The sequence below is a fragment of the Penicillium robsamsonii genome (assembly GCF_028829455.1).
Source record: "Penicillium robsamsonii strain IBT 29466 chromosome Unknown utg000003l_segment0_segment0, whole genome shotgun sequence".
NCBI lineage: Eukaryota > Fungi > Ascomycota > Eurotiomycetes > Eurotiales > Aspergillaceae > Penicillium > Penicillium robsamsonii.
Genome location: NW_026643221.1, coordinates 1229534 through 1249939, shown reverse-complemented (window position 1 = coordinate 1249939; position 20406 = coordinate 1229534). Strand labels below are relative to the sequence as shown.

Genomic DNA, 20406 nt, shown 5'->3' with positions numbered 1-20406 from the left:
ATCCAGATTAACACACGACCGGCGTCCAGTCCTGCATTGTTGAGTTATTTTGTCCCTTTGAATTCGCGCGTTTATCCTGTCTGTTTTGCTAGAGAGTTTTCATGTCACTGAATTCATCATTATACTTCGTCGTACAGGCGTTCTCCCGCGGTCTGTTGATCATTTTAGAGAGTCACTGAATTCATCATACATTGTACTCGCAGGATTATGCTATGAGTCCGTGCGATCCAACATCAGCATATGCTGCTAAGCTGTGCCAGCAATGGAGGGATCAAGACCGAGGGCTACATAAGAACACCGACATCAACAAATAGTTGTTGGGTTGGGAGACTATTCAAAGGGGCTGTGCAAGGACAGGATTGATCCAAGCAGGCGATAATAATGCTCGATATTATTTCCTTGACTCCATCTCATCCATGCCACCTGATTTCCATATGACATACTCCCATTCCATCGGACAGGAAGATCGGAATAGGAAATTTGAGCTATCTGAGCTGGTTAACGCTTATGAAGAGTGTTAGTCAATCACCCACGGAAGGACACGCAGGCAAAGGGGATTTCAGAATCAGGCTCCTCCTAGCAGGGTCAAGAAACTCAACCAATTACATGTCAACTTGTTCCGCGTGAATGCTTCTATCATCCAAGGTATTACAATATTATGTGCTTTCATCATCGTGGTTGTAAAGTTCCCAATGTTTTGGCTGACGAGTTAAAAGTTGCAATATATGGATACTACAATGAGCCGGCATTGTTTTGAATGATGATAGCTGTCCAGCAGATTTTGGAGCCCGGCCATTAACGGGAGATCAGCGTACATAACTGGTGCTTACCCCAATATGATAGTATGGGTTTGCGTTTTCCTCGGCAACCTCGCCCTAGTAACTACTTCGCTCACTGTCTAGTTCCGAGATGAAACTCACTCGTGAGGGCAGTTTCATTAGCCACAGGCTTTTGGTGGAATATGTACTGTCGATGCAACAATGGGAGGTATTCCCATATTGCCGCATAACCTGTCCGTTTGTAGCTCTCGTCGTAAGAATAGAAGATCGATCTAGAGGCCAGAGCTAAGGACTTCATGTAAAGATTGGCTTAGGATAGCAACTTCCACACAATTAAGGTCGGTATCTGCCAATGTGAGGGGAAATATTCCTTGCCTCTGGAACTTACATCGACATCTCTGCAGTCCCAACTAGTCTTTTCATAATCTCTGAATACCACCTTCTTAGCCATCGACTTTAGAGCAAAATACAGTCGGCGTGGACTTAGGGGTTTCCGCTATTACGGCTATTGGGTCATCTTCGCCCACGAGGCTAGTAGATTTCGCTGAGTTTTTATGGAAGTCGAAAGGCGAGGTATTCGAGTAGTTAAGCAGCTGGATCCATATCTCGGGCGGTAGACCGCATATTAAGGTGGGAGTCCGTATATGCTTACATCACAAATCGGTGTTTAAAATTAAATATAACGGCTATACCTAGCCTCGACTTATTAGATGGAGGGTTTAAATAATATGGTCCCGTCCCTAGTCCTCTCGTTATACAAGCAAGAGGACGGAGGGGGGACTAAAAAGGACTGGAAAAAAGAAAAAAAGGATGGGCCCGAGCCCGGGATTGAACCGGGGACCTCGCGCAATAATGCTTTGGGTGAACCCTAAGCGCGAATCATACCACTAGACCACCCGGGCCAATTGATATTAAACGTTTCAAAATATGTCTATATAAGGAAAAGCAGCATATAGGTAGGGTACCGCTAGGCTTCCGGAGAGCCCACGATGCTCAAAACCTAACCTATTTGTGGGGGCCTATTCTTTAATAAATAGTGCAAATAGACGTACCATAGCATGTTTAGGGCCCGCTTATAGGCCTTCAATGAATATATTTGAATTATTTTAAGGATACATAGTAGATATAGCTTAGACTATACAAAATATAATTTAAATATATAAAATTTGGTGGATTCAAGGCGTTAAATAAATTATAGAGGTTCATTAGAAACCGTAGTTCTATCGTATAATCGTGCCATCGTATAATAGTGCCAAGTGTGTTGGTGCGTCCCAGTCAACGACAATGCCCAGTCAACAATAAATTTTGAAATTAGGTACCTTGAAGTTTTGTATGGGCTAAGCTATCATAAAAAATGTAACACTAGTATTTTTTTATCGCATCTCTCACCTTTACACTAATTATTTAGAATTGATGCTGGTAGCAGAACGATTCAATCAAACTTATATTATAATACCAGTATTATTTATCTTTTTGTCTTTTTAGTATCTTTTTAGCTAGTTCAAGGGTTGACGAAAATGGAGACTATCAGTTTTGTGGCCTATGTACCTTTTTGTACGACAAGCCCATATGAAAGGTACCTAAATTCAAAATTTATTGTTGACTGGGTATACTTAAAAGTTGTGATACATACTGACTTAGTCATTTCCCTCATATAAACAAATTTTGAGCGTCTAATATCAATTGGCCCGGGTGGTCTAGTGGTATGATTCGCGCTTAGGGTTCACCCAAAGCATTATTGCGCGAGGTCCCCGGTTCAATCCCGGGCTCGGGCCCATCCTTTTTTTATTTATATTTTAAATAAATAAATGCCGTACAGCCTCATCCTTAATACATACATAGGTGTTAATCGTGGCAAACAAACCAACACATACGTATGTTGTACCTAGTGTTGGTGGCCCACCGGTGCTAAATTGTGAAATTGTTTTTTTTTATACGGTAACTATAATACATAACTAGTTAACCATAAGGTACATAACTAGACACAGCATATCCAATAATAGACTAAGCAGAGATATAAAAAGATATATGTACTAACCGTGCCAAACGCCCAGCACACCTTCCTGTGTTGGTGCGCCCCAGTTAACGATAATTCCCAGTGAACAATAAATTTTGAAATTAGGTACATTTTGTACGGGGTTATCATACGAAGTATTAAAAAAAGTACAAAAGATACCTTGATACCTGCTCTTGTCTACCTCTCTCCTTGCCGCCTTCTAATTATACACACTGTTTTTACGTTAAACTCCCCATGCAATATACCAAGACAGCAGGTACCTACACTTTATATGTAAAGACCTAATAAAATAAAATCGTTTATCGCCTTCGCCCACAACTAGTAGATCTCTTTAGATTTTGTATAGAAGTCGGAAGACGAGAGATATCCGAGTAGTTAAGCAGCTGGATCTATATCTCGGGCGGTAGACCGCATATTAAGGTGAGAGCCCGTATATGCTTGTATCACAAATCGGTATTTGAGATCAAATAGACGGCCAGGTAAGCCTCGACCTTGTTGAGGGCTTATGACAATATATTCCCTATTCCTCTCCATATACAACAAGCAAGAGGACGGAAGGGGGACTAAAAGGACTGGAAAAAAACAAAAAAAGAAAGGATGGGCCCGAGCCCGGGATTGAACCGGGGACCTCGCGCAATAATGCTTTGGGTGAACCCTAAGCGCGAATCATACCACTAGACCACCCGGGCCAATTGATATTATGTGGTTCAAAATTTGCCTATATAAGGGAAATAAATAATTACTACTTGGGTAAATTGAATCAATTTATGTAGTCATGCTATTTTATTTAGGCTATGAATCAACATAACACAAAGTGCGGGTTACATAGCCTACCAACTCGCTAGCGTGGGGCTTTCTTGTGTGCCATAGTTAGGTGTCCCAGTGAGAAATAGGTGAGCACTGCTTCAGCATCGCGACCTAGGTGAAAATGGTGTGAGAATGAGAACTACCCTTGCCAAGTATATGTGTGGTGTTACTGTGCTTTTCTTCCCTGGAGCAAGTCTTTTGGCATTTGCACGCCATATATGAAAGCTCTATACCGCAACTGAATCGGCTTGCTCTTGCTCCTTGACTACCTTTTAGGTAGGTGCTAAATCAACTAATATCGTTGACTTACACTCTGGTAATTTAGTACGACTTTATATGTAGACCGGACTGGGACTAGGGAGCACGACTAGCTTTGCTTCGATGCAGGAGTTGTTGTGAGCATTGAAACTATCCTAGGGGATGTTAATTACTGTGGGTTGACTGGTATTCTCGGCGTAGGGGAATGGTATACGGGGTTTTTAAGTAAAATATGTTTAAATATACTCACTGTATCAGGTTATATATTTTGACATACTAGATGGCTTGGTCATACAATCCGGGGGTTTTACTAGTTTTTGCGGCTGGTTATATTACGTACAGGCTTGACTACGACACCAATAGAGCAGGAGTCTTAGACGGTAGCGTTAGAGGTGCCTTTCAGGTTGTTTTAAGGGATAGAAGGGGCAAGGCCCTCACCTCGGCGCGATTTTGAAATTCCGTTAGGTTGTAAAAAGAAGAGCTCTCTCATGTTGCCAAATTTTGAGCAATCTCATATCAATTCGCCCGGGTGGTCTAGTGGTATGATTCGCGCTTAGGGTTCACCCAAAGCATTATTGCGCGAGGTCCCCGGTTCAATCCCGGGCTCGGGCCCTTTTTCTTTTTTTTTTTTCTTTTTCTCCATTCTGATAACCAATAATATTTACAACATCTACATCCGCCACGGTAGTTTCATTGGCCTGCGATGCTCGGAATCCAGTGTAGTCTGCAATGAATACTAGATTATAGTCGAGGTATACATAACTTAGAAATGGCGTCAGGATCCCCCATTTTACATACATGGGTCTCCAGATCTGGTTCATGACAGATGCAACAGAACACCAAATATAACAGCCCCGCGAAAGAATATGCCGGAAGCAAACCAAAATAGATCAGGCAAGACGGAGATCACAAGTCATACCCAATCTAGTTCGACTTCCCCGAAAACGAAACTAGAGCATGGTAGGACTCGGTCAAAGGCCACAAACCCCGAGCAAAACCAAGCGCCCCGGCAACAAGAAGCACATAATAAGCAATCGTCCACCCAACACCCAAACCACCATTACCTCGAACCCCGATACAATCACCAGAATCCTCCTTTCCTCTCGTCACAGGGGGACCGATAGGTTCACTAGCCTCAACACGCCCCCAGAATCGTGGCAATCCAGACCAGTTACAGAAGCTATGGATGAGAACAACGGCTAGCAACGAGCCCGTCCGCAAATAGACGAAAGTCGCATACCAGCCGAAGATAGTCGTGTATCCGAACTGGAAGAGCGACCGCAGCAGCGCAGCCAGAGCTGGTGTATCCGGATGCGTCAGACGGAACTCATAGAAGTGGTGCACATGCGCGATACCGAAATACAGCGGTGCGAGGAACACAATTCGGCCCGGCGAGGTGTGTGCTAGCAAATGCAGCGGGACCATCGCGGATCGGAACATGACTTCTTCTGTGAAGGGACCCTGGGAGGATATTAGATTGGGTTTGACGAAACAGGGAAAACCCCCCCAAACGCCAACAAAAAGATGCAAATGTAGGTGCATACCGCGACATAATTCCTCCAGCCAATCCAGCCACCGAGACTCTCGGAGAGCTTACTAGGACGGAACCAAAACTTCCATTCGCCCTCAACAATGCCACGCTCAAAGAGCGGGCCCAGGAACAGAATCGCGGTTAGGAGAAGACTCCGAAGGGTCTCTAGCACACCGACGGGCCACCAACCGAGGAGTCTAGTACCGGCGCCGAGGGAGGAATTCCCTTCCTCGACGATGAGCCAGAGGACGAAGACTGAGCCCACAATACAGGAGCCTGTGACTACACGGATGCGGGCGCGAATCACGGACGGGGCATCCCGACTGAGAGTTGGGGATGGGCGCGTGGTTGGCGAGAGATAGAATGGCACCACATAGAGTAGTGTGAGGATGACCTGAATGGGGAGTTAGATACGAGGACGTCGAGTGAAGTGTGTTTTTTCTTTTTTTCTTCTGTTCTAGGAGTTCTACATACAGACAGAAAAGCGACCGTCTGTTCTGACAGGGCAGGTTCATCTGGGGTCGCGTTAGTTGAGACTCTTTGGATGGTTTGCCCCTGACTTACCCTGCTTGGAGTACAGACTCTTGAGTCGACTCATTATCCCCACTGGCGCCATATGCAGAGTTGGGGGAGACTATTTGTCTCTTTTATGGTTGAGAGAGAAAGGAACGGCCTGGGTTCTTTGTTCCTTCCGTACAGAGAAAAATTTGGTTATTGGTTGGAAACAGTACAATACAGTATGGTACTGTCATATGGATACAGGGGAATCAATGCCAATTCTTACGATTGTTCTTTGTGATCGCGACAGTTATTCCATTCTATATCTCTGGATATCTATCTCGGATATAAACAAGGTATAAACAAGGTTGGTTTCACCTTGACCTCCTTAAAATGTCAAAACCTGATTCGAACTAGTGGACCGTGCTAAATCGGGAAAAAAAAAATAGTTCTCACCCCTTGAGGCCGAGTTTTCAGATGTGAGTCAAATGCGAGGGATCGTGGGCATCTATTCTCCGATCACGAGGAGACACTATTGACATTGAGCATATATTGTTCTGCTCTGTTCGGCCCCTTGACGCTATAAACTAGTGGCAGTTCATCAGGATCAGGGACAACGCACACAGGATCCACCTAAAATACGCGATTAAATGAGCAAACACGTTTGAAGGAGTCAATTGTGGTTCTCAATTGACTGATACTCCGCATTAATATGGATTTTGTATATTAAAACATGATAGCCCAGGTATCAAGTCCAATATAAGAAATAAACAACTCATGAACACCCTGAAAGAAGAAAAAAAAAGAATTTGTCCAGTACTTTTGCTCTCATCTTGACCAATCAGCCAAAGCCACCGATTTATCAACGCTTTTCAGCCTACCAGCCCATGCAGCTTGCATCAACCCCTGCGGTCTGGCTCAATTGAATCTCACTTGCTTAGACGCTCACCGCTGGCCAACAAAAATCCTCCCCCCTTCATCCAGTGTCTCAAGTTCTGCTTCTCGGGCTTCTTACTCCTGTGCTTTTTGTGTCCCTTTTTTGTTTTGAAACGTTCTAATGATTGTTTTTCTGTCGCTCTTTAATAGCCTTTGTTTGAAACGGACTAATTGACGAACCTCTGCACGTCTACCCACGCTCTTTTGATGAACATCAGCCTATAGAAAACTACCCATATCGAAGGGTACCACATTCCTTACCTTGAATACTCGAAAAACAACAACATTGAACAATCCACTCTTTCTGATATCTTGTTTACATCTGGGTTGACACCTGACAACCTTCGCCGTTGCTTTATTTTCCAACCAATGCGATAAGGTCCAAATAATGTCTTTTACCGCGCGGTCGAACTCGCCACGCGCGCGAAGGGCATTGCACGAGCGTACCCCCTCTCACTCAAACGAAAGATCACCAACCCAGTCATTGCGCATGGTGCCGAACGAAGAGCTTGATATGTACACTGCGACCCCATTCCCGACCAAACCCGAGCAGATCCTGTTACCTCTCCCCGGCAAAGGACAACAACAATACATATCAGACACCGGGTTTAGCTATTCAGATCACCACCTAGGATCGTCAGCATATTCCCCACCGGCCTTCACTCAACCGGCACCCAACAGCCCCAGAGACCACTCCATTGGTGAGAGCTGGGATGTATCCTCCACCGTGGATACCGGCAACTCGCCTCCGCCGTTGTGGGACGATGACCCATCCTCCAGCAAGTCGTCGCTGCCAGGCACGGGGAAAGCACCAGACTATGGGTCCGAGAGCTCAGAACCCGAGTACTCGGATGACGAGATGATGGTCTTGCCGACGACCACACCAACTATCAAAGCTGTCATCTCTGAGCCATCCATGTCGCCAAAGTCCTCTGCCGAGTCCGTCACTGGCTACTCCAGCCCTGTCGTGGAACAACTCGGGGCCCCGTCAAGTCCCAACTTTGTTATGCTGGATAACTCGAGCATGAACTTCCACAGTTCCGCTACAGCATCCGACTCAGATCCGCGAACAAATTCCCTCTCCTCGTATAACTCACGAGGCACCGTCGTCAGGCATGTCGGCTCTGCACCCTGGTTCCAAAATGCTTTCCAACCAGCTTCATCCGAGCACTCAAGCTATGGATCCCCGTCATTCCACTCCAGCCCACCCGCACAGTCCATCGCCTCGTTCCACTCCAGCCCACCCACGCAATCAATAGCTTCATTCCGCTCCTCATCCAGGGCACCATCAGGCAGCCGTTCCCAATCAGCAACATCTTCTTCGCGGAGCCTCCGCTCCGCTTCTGACTTGCAGGCAGCCATCGACAGTGGTGTGCCTATTCAATACCCACGTATTCGCGTGCCATCGTCTTCAAGCTCCCGCGCCGGCACATCAGTTGCATCAGAACGCGACTTCACTCCTGGCCCTCCATCCGGACGTTGCAATCCCCACTTGGCATCAGGACGCTGGAACCCGCACCTATCAACAGTCTCCTCCATCTGGTCCGCCGATGAATTAACCAACCTTGCCGGACAAGCAGACACAGATTCAGACCGCGATATGGCAGAGCCAACCCCACCCCCACCAGCAGCCCTAAGTCCAGAGCCAACCAGATCCTCCGTCTGGCTTGTCGACTCCTCCAACGACAGCGAAGATGAGCGCCTCGATAGTCTAACCAAGCTCCCCACCCGCCCAGTCTTCTCCCAAAGTCTCTCCTCCGGCTCAAAGCGAAGCAAAAGTACCCGCAGCAACAGTACCCGCAGCCTCCAACGCCCAGGCACGGGGACCAGCACAATCCTCAGCATCCTCCCAACCTGGGCAAAAGTCTACTACCTACGCGAACCAATGGGCCTAAACTCAACACTATCCATGATGGACACTACCCGTCCACCATCTACTCGCCCACCATCCACGCGCCCAGGAACCGGAACCTCCAACTCAAGCGTCTTCAACCTCGTCCCAGGCCCCCTCAACATCCCCCGCCCCCGCTCCCCAGAACACAGACCCCCCTCCCCACAACGCAAACCCATCCCTCAACGCCGTCTAGAAAGCGATCCGCGCGATCCACGCGCCCACTGGGTCCCCTCCCCACAACCCGAAGACGGCGAGTTCACCGGCAACCACCTCCACCGTCTCCGACACAGCTGGTCACCACACCTCATCCCAGACCGACGTGTTCTACAACACTCAACAAGCCGGTGGCGGGCGCCATCTCTCGACTCTCGCAACGAGCCTGTCTTCGGCCGTCGAAATATCCAGGTCTATTCATTCTGTGTGGGGTTCATTTTCCCCGTTGCATGGTGTGTTGCGGCGTTCCTGCCACTGCCGCCGAAACCTAAGATGGCGCAGATGGTCGAGTATGAGTCTGGATCGGATGTTGGTGCGGCGCTTGAGGCTCAGTGTGTTAATTTGCAGCAAAGGAGGAGAGACAATGCTCGGTGGTGGAGGAATCTTAATCGATGGATGATTTCCCTTGGAGTTGTTATTGTTGTTGTTATTATTGTGTTGGCTGTTATTGGGACTACCACGGGTTTTTAGGGTTATTTACTGCATTCGGACTGCGTTTTATTGCGATCTTTTCTTTTTTACGCTCTTACGACTTGGACTTTCTTTCATCGCTTGCTTCAGACTATGATGCTTTTCTTCTCTTTTTTCTTGGGGGTTGAGTTCCCTCAACCAGTCGACTGGTTTCTTTTCTCCTTGCACTAATACTGCAGATACATCCTTACTGTGATTTGGATTTTTTTTCTCTCTCTTTTCATTCAGCCTCCCCTTTTACCATTGTTCTTCTTTTTCCTTCTCTGCATTCTCCTTGACTGCACATTTCTTCTGAACGACTCCACGACTTCAACGCACATAAATATCCTCTTCTGTTTTACATCTTTCTGTGCATTTGAACTTTTGCCTTCGGACTCGTCTATGGATTCATATGTTTGCTAGTATTCCTATGCATGGCGACTGCCTTTGTTTGCATTTCTGCTATACATCCGTGCAACGGATATATTGTTGCTTATTGTTATTTTGCTTTTTACTGCTTGAGTTTGAAGTTGAATCTGTTTTTTACCACATACGCATATGCATACTCGTTCTCTGCTACTTTACTCTTCTCTTCGGCGTTCTATATTGCATCACAATTTGCTTGGCTAGGATCAACTTCTTCACTGCTCTACTTTGAAGTAATTGTAATCTAAATAAAGCTTGCTATTCCGTAACCCAAACCATCCCTTCCAAGTTGGAATCTATAGACACATCCGCAGACCTAGACGAGACCAATCTCGACCAAGCCACCATTAAAAAGCATAAACCCATGAAACACTCCTAATTATTTTTTTATAGCAAAGTGGGAAACACCTAAAAGCCGATCTAAATCGGCTCTTCAATCCCCTGCTAGCCAATGAATCCACCACTCACAGTTAGTCTTAACCAAAACTGGCACCTACAACTTCCGCCCAACCTTCTGCTCAACAGCAGCCTTCAACTCCTCACCCGTAGGCATCTTAACCGTACTTCCCCGTCTACCACGGTGCTCAATTTCAGCCTTGATCTCAGCAACGGCCTCGTCAAAGTCACGCTCAGGATCATTCGGCAAGCCGAGGACGGGCGGACGCACGGAGTCGGCGCTGGTGGTGCGACCGGCATGAGGACGGTTGCGACGCTTCAGCTGAGAGACAAGGTAGGCTCTGAGTGGGGAGAAGGAGGCGAACGCGACCAATGAGACAGCGCAGTTGATGATACCGTAGAAGTAGACACGAGACCAGACGGCGAAAGACTTGTCAAAGGTGAGGATGATGAAAGGGATAACGGCGAAGGAGAGGGTTAGCTGCGTTGCTAGCCAGCTGAGGATATCGTAGTAGCGCTTGTTCGGGGTTGGCTTGGTGCCGTCCGGTGTAAGGAAGAAGGGGCGCACGTAGCGGCGGAAGTCTATTTAAGGTTAGTTATTGGAGGGGGTGGATTACGGAGATGTCTTGGTCGTGCTTACTCTTTGCAACGGTCTGGATGAATGAACCCAAAACAAAGGTCATGTAGTATCCTGGGTGGAAACCGTGCCAGAGCGCACTGGTGGCGAAGGTAGCCATGCTGGCGCGGAAGCCGGGTTTCTTGCCCTTGGGCGTGACGCGGAGGTAGACGTAGTTGCGCAGCCAGTGGTTGGTGTTCTTGTTCCAGTTGCCTAGGTAAGCGTGCGAGTTCTGCGCCGTCTCCATGGCCCATGGATCAACGTTCTCCAGTCGGTTCCAGAAGACCTTGCCTGTTTTCGGGTCGAAGCTGTTGTATCCCATGCCGGATAGAATACAGGCGCCCTCAGTCAGAGCCCAGACGCCGTAGTACTTAGTGCGAGCGGTGAAACCAAGCATATATACGTTGAAAATGCGACGCAGGAAGGAATACTGCAAGAACTCGTCCGAAAGCACAAAGTCGACGGTAAAGTATGAGCTCAATTGGATGAAGGCGAAAATCCAGATCAGTCCGGCGGCGGCTTTCTTTGCGGCAGGTCTTCCACTGCGAGGGATCTTGCGCTTCTTTCGGGTGGGTGGCACCTTGGATGGGTCAGTGCCAGGCGGGACTTCGAAAAGCGTAGTGTCGATCCAACGGCGGTAGTCCACATATTCAAAGGAAGGACCGGCAAAGAGAGAAGGGAAGAACATGATGTAGCCCAGGTAGTCAACAATACTCGGGAACTTTGTAATAGCAGAATACTTCTGCGAGTCCGAGAGTTGGTCCTTGGGCAGACGGCCGTCATGAACATTCCAGCAGAACGAGGTAAGTTTCATAACAAGGACCATCTGCGCTCCAGTAATGTCAACGGCCCCGCTCTCGTTCGCCCTCTGGCGTTCGATGTGGTTAATCGACATGTGGCCCATGAGAAATAGGAACCCAATCCATGGCATCAGTGATCCATCCACATAGTAGGCGATTGCATAGGTGCCCGCGGCACTGTATAGTAGGGTGCGTAGACCATCCCAAAGATCGAAGAGTCCGACAATATAGAACATCGACACGGCGATAATGAAGGCATTCTTTTTCCAGGGTTGGCCATCGGGAATACGTTTGAGGAGGGCGGCCAGTGGGTAGGAGATAAGGAACGAGCCGATCAACTTGACTGGAGCTGGGAGTCAGAAACTGCTAGCAATGTCGGGAGCTTATGGAAATGGAAGATCGTACGCTCATCAGTCGATGCGCCAGTGAGTCGAGCTGGCACCTCAAATACTGCGGGGAGAAATGTTAGTTGGACCGAGGAGCTTTAAGCTTGGGGGTTGACATACTCTGATCTACATAGGGCAACATTGTTGACCTTGTAGAAAGAGAAGAAAACAGACAAAACAGTAAAGAAAATATCAGAGTGAAGAAAAGAAGAAGCAAAGGAGAAAAAAAAAAAAAAAACAAGACAAGAAAAACAGCTTGTCATGTGGAAAGTGGAATTTCCACCCCAACAACTTCCCGCCCTCTCCACATTCAACCCCCTCGGTCTTCAACAGCTTCAACAGCTTCAATCAAGGAGCTAAGATAACTTCAACCCAATTCGATTTATTGGATCTCCCCACCATGGACGTCGTCGCGGCTGCCTCGGGGTACATCTCCAAGATGGTTACCGTGGGTGAGTCGGCAGGAGCGTCGTCATCAAAGATGAAGATCTTGCTTCTTGATAGTGAGACAGTGGGTGATTTTACCCTGCTAGCAATATATTGAATTTGGTCGCTAACTTCTATGGTTATAGGTCCCTATTGTTTCCACGGCCATTACCCAATCCGCTCTCCTTAATCACGAAGTCTACCTAATCGACCGCTTGGACAATACCGCGCGCGAGAAGATGCGACATCTGCGATGCCTCTGCTTCGTGCGACCATCACCCACCTCTATTCAGTTTTTGATTGATGAGCTCCGAGAACCTAAATACGGCGAATATTACATCTACCTTAGTAACATTATCCGCAAATCCGCCCTCGAGCGGCTTGCGGAAGCGGACAGCCACGAGGTCGTCCAGTCGGTCCAGGAACAGTTTGCCGACTTCCTTGTGATAAACCCGGACCTTTGCTCTTTGGGTATGGGTTTCCCATTGCAACGGATATGGAGTCAATCGCCGGACTTATGGAACCCGGATTCACTACAAAGAGCCACGGAGGGGGTTCTGGCCCTGCTCCTCGCCTTGAAGAAAAACCCGCTTATCCGCTACGAGAAGAACAGTTTATTGGCCCGGAAATTGGCGACAGAGGTCCGATACCACATCACGCAGGAGGAGCAGCTATTTAACTTCCGCCGGACGGATACACCGCCTATCCTGCTCGTTCTTGACCGCCGCGATGATCCCATTACGCCGTTGCTGACTCAATGGACGTACCAGGCGATGGTGCATGAGATGCTTGGCATCAACAATGGCCGCGTGGATCTGCAGGATGTACCAGATATCCGACCAGAACTGAAAGAGATTGTCTTGGCTCAGGACCAGGACCCATTCTTCAAGAAAAATATGTATCAGAACTTTGGTGATCTGGGCCAGAACATTAAAGAATATGTGGAGCAGTACCAGACCAAAACCCAAAGCACTGCGAATATCGAGTCTATTGCGGACATGAAACGTTTTGTGGAGGATTATCCCGAATTCCGCAAGCTGGCAGGTAATGTCAGCAAGCACGTTACCCTGGTAGGTGAACTCAGTCGGCGCGTCGGTGAGGATACCCTCCTCGACGTGAGCGAGTTGGAGCAGAGCTTGGCATGCAATGATAACCACTCCAATGATCTTAGGGTACGTTCAAACGTGAAACTGATGATGCTTTACTCACGGACTCACTTTTCTCCAGTCACTACAACGAATCATCGCGCTGCCAAATGTGCCAGCAGACAATAAGCTGCGCCTAGTGGCTCTCTATGCCCTTCGTTTTGAGAAGCAACCCAACAACGCGCTACCAATTCTCCTTGATCTCCTCGTCACAGCCGGCGAAGTCTCATCTCACCGCGTAAATATTATCCCCAAGCTACTCGCCTATCACCATTCCCTCCAAGCCCCTCCGGTCGCAGGCGGGTTCTCCGACCTCTTTGAATCAACCTCCTTCTTCTCCGGCGCAAGAGACCGCTTCAAGGGTCTTAAAGGCGTCGAGAACGTCTACACGCAACACTCCCCCCGACTGGAAGTAACTCTCCAAAATCTTATCAAAGGCCGCCTGAAGGAATTGCAATACCCCTTCCTCGAGGGCAGTGGACACACGCGGGACAAACCGCAAGACATCATCATCTTTATGGTTGGTGGTACCACGTACGAGGAGGCCAAGATGGTAGCGCAGGTCAATGCCAGCTCCCCTGGTGTGCGAGTCGTTCTGGGCGGTACTTCCATTCACAACAGTACAACCTTCTTGGAAGAGGTTGACGATGCAGTGGGCAGCTGGCCGGAACCAGGACCTACGACGGCTGCGGGACGGCTGCGACGGGAGGTGGGACAATAATTGTGCTTAGCTAGTGTGTTTATAGGTAATGGAATAGCATTATATCAAGTAAAGACTGAACAAATAATAGTAAATTTCCTAAAAAAAAAAAAAGAGAATAGTTAACGGCAACTCAACTTATTACACATTTGTCGCTAATATACTCCGTAGAGAAGAAACCCCAAATGCGGAGAGAGCTCCATCTTTTCCCTCTCCCCTCATCTGAGAGCCACATCATGGAACAGACTTCCCCCAAAGGAGGGCCCTCCTCTCCAGTATCACGCGAACCAAGACTCCATCTCCCTTCAACGACTGATCCACCCGGTCCCCAGAACCCCGCCAAACCCCTCGTATGGCTGGTATACAACCCCTCCCCCGAGCAACAAAAGTCACATTCAACACATTAACACACCTCCCCAGATCTTCGGTGCAACGGGCCACATGGGTCGCTCCCTAGTAAAAACCGCCCTCGCCAACAATGACCTAGTAGCAGCAGTGGGACGCACATACGAGAACAGCCCCGCATCAATGAAAGAGCTCGAATCAGCAAACTGCATCGGACTCCTATGCGACGTACGAGCGCGCGAGACCGTCAAGCGCGTAATCGACCAGACAATCACGCGATTCGGCCGAATCGATATAATCGCAAACTGCTCCGGCTACGGCGTGATCGGCGCCTGCGAAGACCAGGATGAATTCGACATCCGCAACCAATTCGAAACAAATTTCACAGGCACCCTGAACATGATCCAGCTATCTCTACCGCATTTCCGCCAGCGTCGCGCGGGGAGATACCTCATTTTTAGCTCGACGTCTGGAGCGCTCGGCGTGCCGGGTCTCGGACCCTACTGCGCCTCCAAATATGCCGTCGAGGGCTTGATGGAGAGTATGCTGTATGAGGTGGACAGCTTTAATATTAAGGGTACACTTGTAGAGCCGGGTCATATGCGTCGTGATGATAATGGGGATGTTGTTTCTCCGGGGGCTTTCGCGACTAACCCCTCCGAGCATCATCTGTCGTCGCCGTTGCCGCTCTACGGCCATTTTTTGGTGAAGCCGCCCAGTGAGCCGTATAATACGACTACATCTCCGGCGGCGCATGCACGACGTATGCTCATGTGGCTGGGTGATAAACAGCCTGCTAGTGCGGTAAAGGCGGCGCATTTGGTCTGGCAGCTTGGTCATTGCTCTTACCCGCCTCTGAGGCTGGTTCTGGGGACGTATGCTGTGGAGAGTATACGGGATCGGTTGAAGTGTATTATTGAGGAGATTGAGGATTGGAAACATCTCAGTTTCCCGATGGGTGAGACGCAGCCGGTTGGTGCTGAGCGTGATAAGTCTGTTCAAGCTGAAGGGAGTGAATTGGGTAATGGATGATTTTGGACTTTGTCAATGTCTTCAATGATACCCAAATCTGATTAAGGGGCCTCTGAAGAGGATGGCCAGACCTGCATATTCCCTGCATGGGGGTTTTCCCTATGTAGACATGTGTGGCGCTCTACACAGCTTCTGGTGTTGAATGCTTCTGTCGCCGAACAAGACTCGCGCACTTTGCGATGTCCATACCCACAGATTTGAGATTATGTTTTTACATACTACACTGCATGAATACTGTACACCATACAGGTACTTTTTTTTTTTGGTAAATCCTATGTTCTATATCTATCTAGCATATTGAGTTCCAAGCTAAATATATCTAGACTCGAGGCATCGACTTGGATATTCGTAGCCTGGAAATGAGCAGATAGTCTACAGCATTGTGTTAGGTCATAAATAATCTCCAAAAGCAGTTTAATATGATTTGGGAATTCTTCCTTTTGGGCCCCAGGCAGAGCGGCCTTCCTCCAGCTCGGCATCAAAGGAAGGTAGTCATAATGTCCACATAGTGCAGGTGCCAGCCTTTCCCAGCAATAGTAGTAAATATTTTAAAAGACATTGGCCTCGTAATGCATAGACTTCATGGAAGTCTAATGATTTAAGCTGACGGCATCTACGGATATGCGCGCGAGCCTCGCTTTATGTTGTCATATTTGATCTTGAAGACCTAGCGTAGTGTAAGACGTGCTTGTAATTTTATTTATTGTAGGGTGGGTGCAAACATCATTCCAATCAAAATGGACTGCATATTGGGAATGCCCTTGGCTTATGGACTCGAAAGTTATCTTAGTTTTTGTGAGATAGATGCGTGTACTCGCCTATTTCGCCGGCTGTTGATGTTAGAGTGACCCTTACCATGGAAGGTGTGTTACTTTGCCAATTTTATGGTCTCTAAATAAGTCTTGATCACTCGGTTCCACAGAGCTTCTAGCATGTGTATAGTTCGATGGGATGGTTGGGGTAACCCGTTATAATAGATACAAATGTGGGCAAGGGTGATGGAAGAGATCTATGAGGGGAAAGAAGAAGATTCCAATAGATATAGACATTCAGGGTCTGATATCTCAGGGCTCGGGCCATCTGTGTATGACTAACTAGTTGAGATGTATAAAAGAAAGTAACTATAGACTTTGCATTCAAACCGTACGTTCTATTTAGGTCAAGTCCCAAAAATCCGTCGATCCTTCTCTATAACTTGAACTTCAGTTTTCTCTGACTTCATCTACATCCAAGTGCTATCCAACTCCAACGTCAGCAATTTCCACAAAAAAAAAAAGATATTTGCTTTAGCAATATCGAAAAGTATTCTTGTCCTCAGGACTCTCCGTTCAGATTACCGTTTTGATAGCCATAGCGACTTCAAATCATGCTGCACACGCGAATCGCACAACTGGAACAGGATTCACAGCTGCAGGTCGAAATACAGGAATAAGACCCAATCCCTACAAGTCTCATTGATACAAAACGACAATTATGATCATAGATATGTACATACTGGATAGGGCAGCCCAATACAAGACACCAACCTCTCCTAGGTGTGTCAGACAAGAAGCATAACAGATATACCCCCCTCTAGGCCATAAATTTTATGGCTGGTGATAGACGGATTTTTCTCACAAATCATTCCATATGTCAAGTCCGAGTCGACTCCTTTTTTCTCACTCTATGATTCCTCCTTCATCATTCCCTTCATAGTTCTTTCGGCGCAAAAACGAAACGATCAAATCCGCCTGTTGCGCTCAATCGTTCGCACTAGTTATTCTTTCTTGGCTAGTTGTGTCAACCATGTGAGATTCTGATCCTAGTGAAGTTTGAGGATCGGTCTTCCATCAGCTGTCTCAATGCACATATTCTTGAATTTAGATGAGCCCTCCAGGATCCGACCATGGGGAGATTAAGTTGGTATGAGAATTTGGCGTGTACTCTGTGTCATATAATAAGGCTTTCACTGGTCCTCCAGTTGTCGAACTGATACCATAGATGACTACAGTGCCTATCTCGTTGTCTTCGTGGCTCTAGTAGCTTGATCTAGATTAAGGTGTTTTTTGCAGCTCGCATACTTTGATATTGAATAGTCTACCTGGAACTTAACCCCATATCAATTCGCCCGGGTGGTCTAGTGGTATGATTCGCGCTTAGGGTTCACCCAAAGCATTATTGCGCGAGGTCCCCGGTTCAATCCCGGGCTCGGGCCCTTTTTTTTCCTATATTTTTTGTGTATTGGTATACAGGCCCCTCCCTGTGGAGTGGGACATCTCAGTAAGGAGACAAGATTTCCGTGGTTTGTTGCCTAATAAATAAGGCATCAATTATTCTGCCAGAACTAACTAGTTCACGTATTTCGTGGTCCACGCCAAAACACATAATAAAAGCGATATAGTTGTCAATTATATTTCAACAACCAACGTTTTTATCTAGTTTCATGACTTCCCGATAATGGTTAATAGACATGTTTAATTTTGTACATCAATATTGAACGAATCGAATACTTCTATTGTTGTGGTATTAAAAATTACGTCGCTGGACTCTAGAAATATATACTCTCAATTATCAACCTATTAAATTCCCCTAAAATATGTAAAGTGACTAGACATCACGTAAACAGCACTAGGCTGTAAGAAACAGGCTATATAACTACAAGACTGTTGTTGCACTAACATGTTGTAATTTATCGCCTCTACTATGTGTTTTGGCGTGGACCACACTCGCTTGTGTGAACCACTCGCATGTGAAATACGTCAACTAAAAGCAATGTACATGGTGTGAAAAAACCTGCATTTTTCATAAAAATTTACGTATTATTTCTGATCTCTATACTTATCTACTCTGTATAACATATGTCTATTGTGCGAGATTTACGCCTTTACTCGTCTCCGAGATTGGTAGCAGAACGAAGTGTCAAGGTAGGAGCGGTAGCCAACTATGTACCTAATTAGGAATGCACCTAAGCTGGTAACTAGTAGGTAGGCCGTCTATAAAATGTTCCTATCTCTCTTACAAGAATCCTTTCACATCAATCGCCCGGGTGGTCTAGTGGTATGATTCGCGCTTAGGGTTCACCCAAAGCATTATTGCGCGAGGTCCCCGGTTCAATCCCGGGCTCGGGCCGATTCCTCTTCTATTTTTATTTTGCTTCGCTGCGATCAGCAAACTATACCGGGAAGGAGGTCAAGACTTGATTGTGGCAAGCCCATTAACATATCCCGTATTAGTAGGCCTGACTGCGACATTGCCTATAGACGTGCGGGTTGCCCACGGGCCCTAGTAATGCCTGCTATAGACATACCCATAGACGGGTACCATCCTATACGCCTACGGGTAATTTTTGTAAGTACATAGAGTAAAGAACACTAAGCGGTCAGGCTAGTTAGTACCTGTTGACTAGGCGAGTGATTATCGCAGAGGGGGATAATGTATTATATTTGTTACGATCTGCTATCTCATACTTCTCCTGCCACATGCTGCCACATGATTCTCCCAGATTGTTTGCCGTTGCTTCTTTCTTTGTTTCTAAATTGATACTAAGCCTAATTGGGAAAGAGGTTGTTTGCTTTCGTGGGATACTCTGCTATAAGATTCCCCGGGATTTGCCACTTGCTTCTTTCTTCCTCTTCTCTATCTTTGATATTCTAGCTGGAATGCACCCTTTCTTCATTGATCGAACTGGCACGTAACAATTTTCTTCTATATAGTTAGAAATTACTACTTAGTAAAGGGAAGTGTTCTATAAGGATTCTTCTCTATATAGACCTTGTCAACTCCCATAGACCCACTCCCATGAGAAAGTCTTGGCGGTCAAAATCAATGCATAGATCGGCTATCACTACCAATTTAAATAATATTATTACCTAAATAGGCTTAGAGTACTGATGGGACCAGGATATGAGACCAAAATTTTCGTAGTCCCGTAGGAGTTGGCAAGGTCTATTAAGGAAATTCCTTAGGGCGGTCGATAACGACAACCATATCGTCACAAAGTTATGGGGTCGAACTTGTATTATATTACATATCTCTACCATTTACATAGGTAAACTCTAACCATATCAATCGCCCGGGTGGTCTAGTGGTATGATTCGCGCTTAGGGTTCACCCAAAGCAATATTGCGCGAGGTCCCCGGTTCAATCCCGGGCTCGGGCCCACTGTTTTTGGCGGTTTTTTTTTTTCATTCGTGCTAAGCGCGAGAGTTGGGCGCTTGGCGCGATTACCTGGTTAGCACTGTTGAAACGTAGAGTATAGAAACTACATAAAGTATGTATTGTGGGAAAAGATCTTGCAAAGTAATACTTGAAGTCACTCACATCACTAAGGTGAATTCGTGTGCAAGACTTTGCTATTCTTTACGGTCTGTACACCGCCCCCGTGCTCTTTTATTGTGCTCAATTTGTGGAATTATGACTTACCGACTATAGTTCTGCCAGCGACCAAATCTATATCTCCTATAAAACGTATTTCTTGACACACTAGCCCTATTATTTCATCACTTAATCGGCATTATACCCTATGGCTTTCTAATGCTACTTGAAATTAGTAGCCTCCAGTCTTTATGTAACTCAGTTATGTTCGACTACAGACCCTAAGGCATCCGGAAATCTTGTATATGATCAAAAGATGTAAACTGTCTAATCTCTCAACGCCTGGTAAGAAGGTCATGTTTACGGGGCTCATACCCCTGTAGATACAAATAATAAAACCCCAAATGTAATATACAATCTGTTATGACAACATGGTTGGAATCACGGAGAAATGGAGA

The 20406-nt window shown here is 46.8% G+C and overlaps 4 protein-coding genes across 4 annotated transcripts; 2 read left to right on the top strand and 2 right to left on the bottom strand.

Moving 5' to 3' along the window:
* Positions 1-4785: 4785 nt before the first annotated feature.
* On the bottom strand, positions 4786-6008 carry N7447_005200 (CAAX prenyl protease RCE1; the record flags this gene model as incomplete). The annotated part of the gene is made up of 4 exons (XM_057229462.1): positions 4786-5322; positions 5406-5786; positions 5867-5907; positions 5957-6008. The coding sequence occupies 4 exons, from the start codon at positions 6006-6008 to the stop codon at positions 4786-4788; spliced, it is 1011 nt and encodes a 336-aa protein (XP_057084552.1).
* Positions 6009-7214: 1206 nt separating this feature from the next.
* On the top strand, positions 7215-9404 carry N7447_005199 (putative serine-rich protein; the record flags this gene model as incomplete). The annotated part of the gene is made up of 1 exon (XM_057229461.1): positions 7215-9404. One exon carries the CDS (start codon positions 7215-7217, stop codon positions 9402-9404), a length of 2190 nt encoding a protein of 729 aa, XP_057084551.1.
* Positions 9405-10302: 898 nt separating this feature from the next.
* Positions 10303-12149, bottom strand: N7447_005198 (lysophospholipid acyltransferase; the record flags this gene model as incomplete). Its single annotated transcript, XM_057229460.1, has 4 exons — positions 10303-10787; positions 10846-11964; positions 12027-12071; positions 12128-12149. 4 exons carry the CDS (start codon positions 12147-12149, stop codon positions 10303-10305), a joined length of 1671 nt encoding a protein of 556 aa, XP_057084550.1.
* A 258-nt stretch (positions 12150-12407) lies between these two features.
* Positions 12408-15655, top strand: N7447_005197 (Short-chain dehydrogenase/reductase SDR; the record flags this gene model as incomplete). The annotated part of the gene is made up of 4 exons (XM_057229459.1): positions 12408-12518; positions 12580-13605; positions 13661-14287; positions 14450-15655. The coding sequence occupies 4 exons, from the start codon at positions 12408-12410 to the stop codon at positions 15653-15655; spliced, it is 2970 nt and encodes a 989-aa protein (XP_057084549.1).
* Between the last annotated feature and the right edge of the window lie 4751 nt (positions 15656-20406).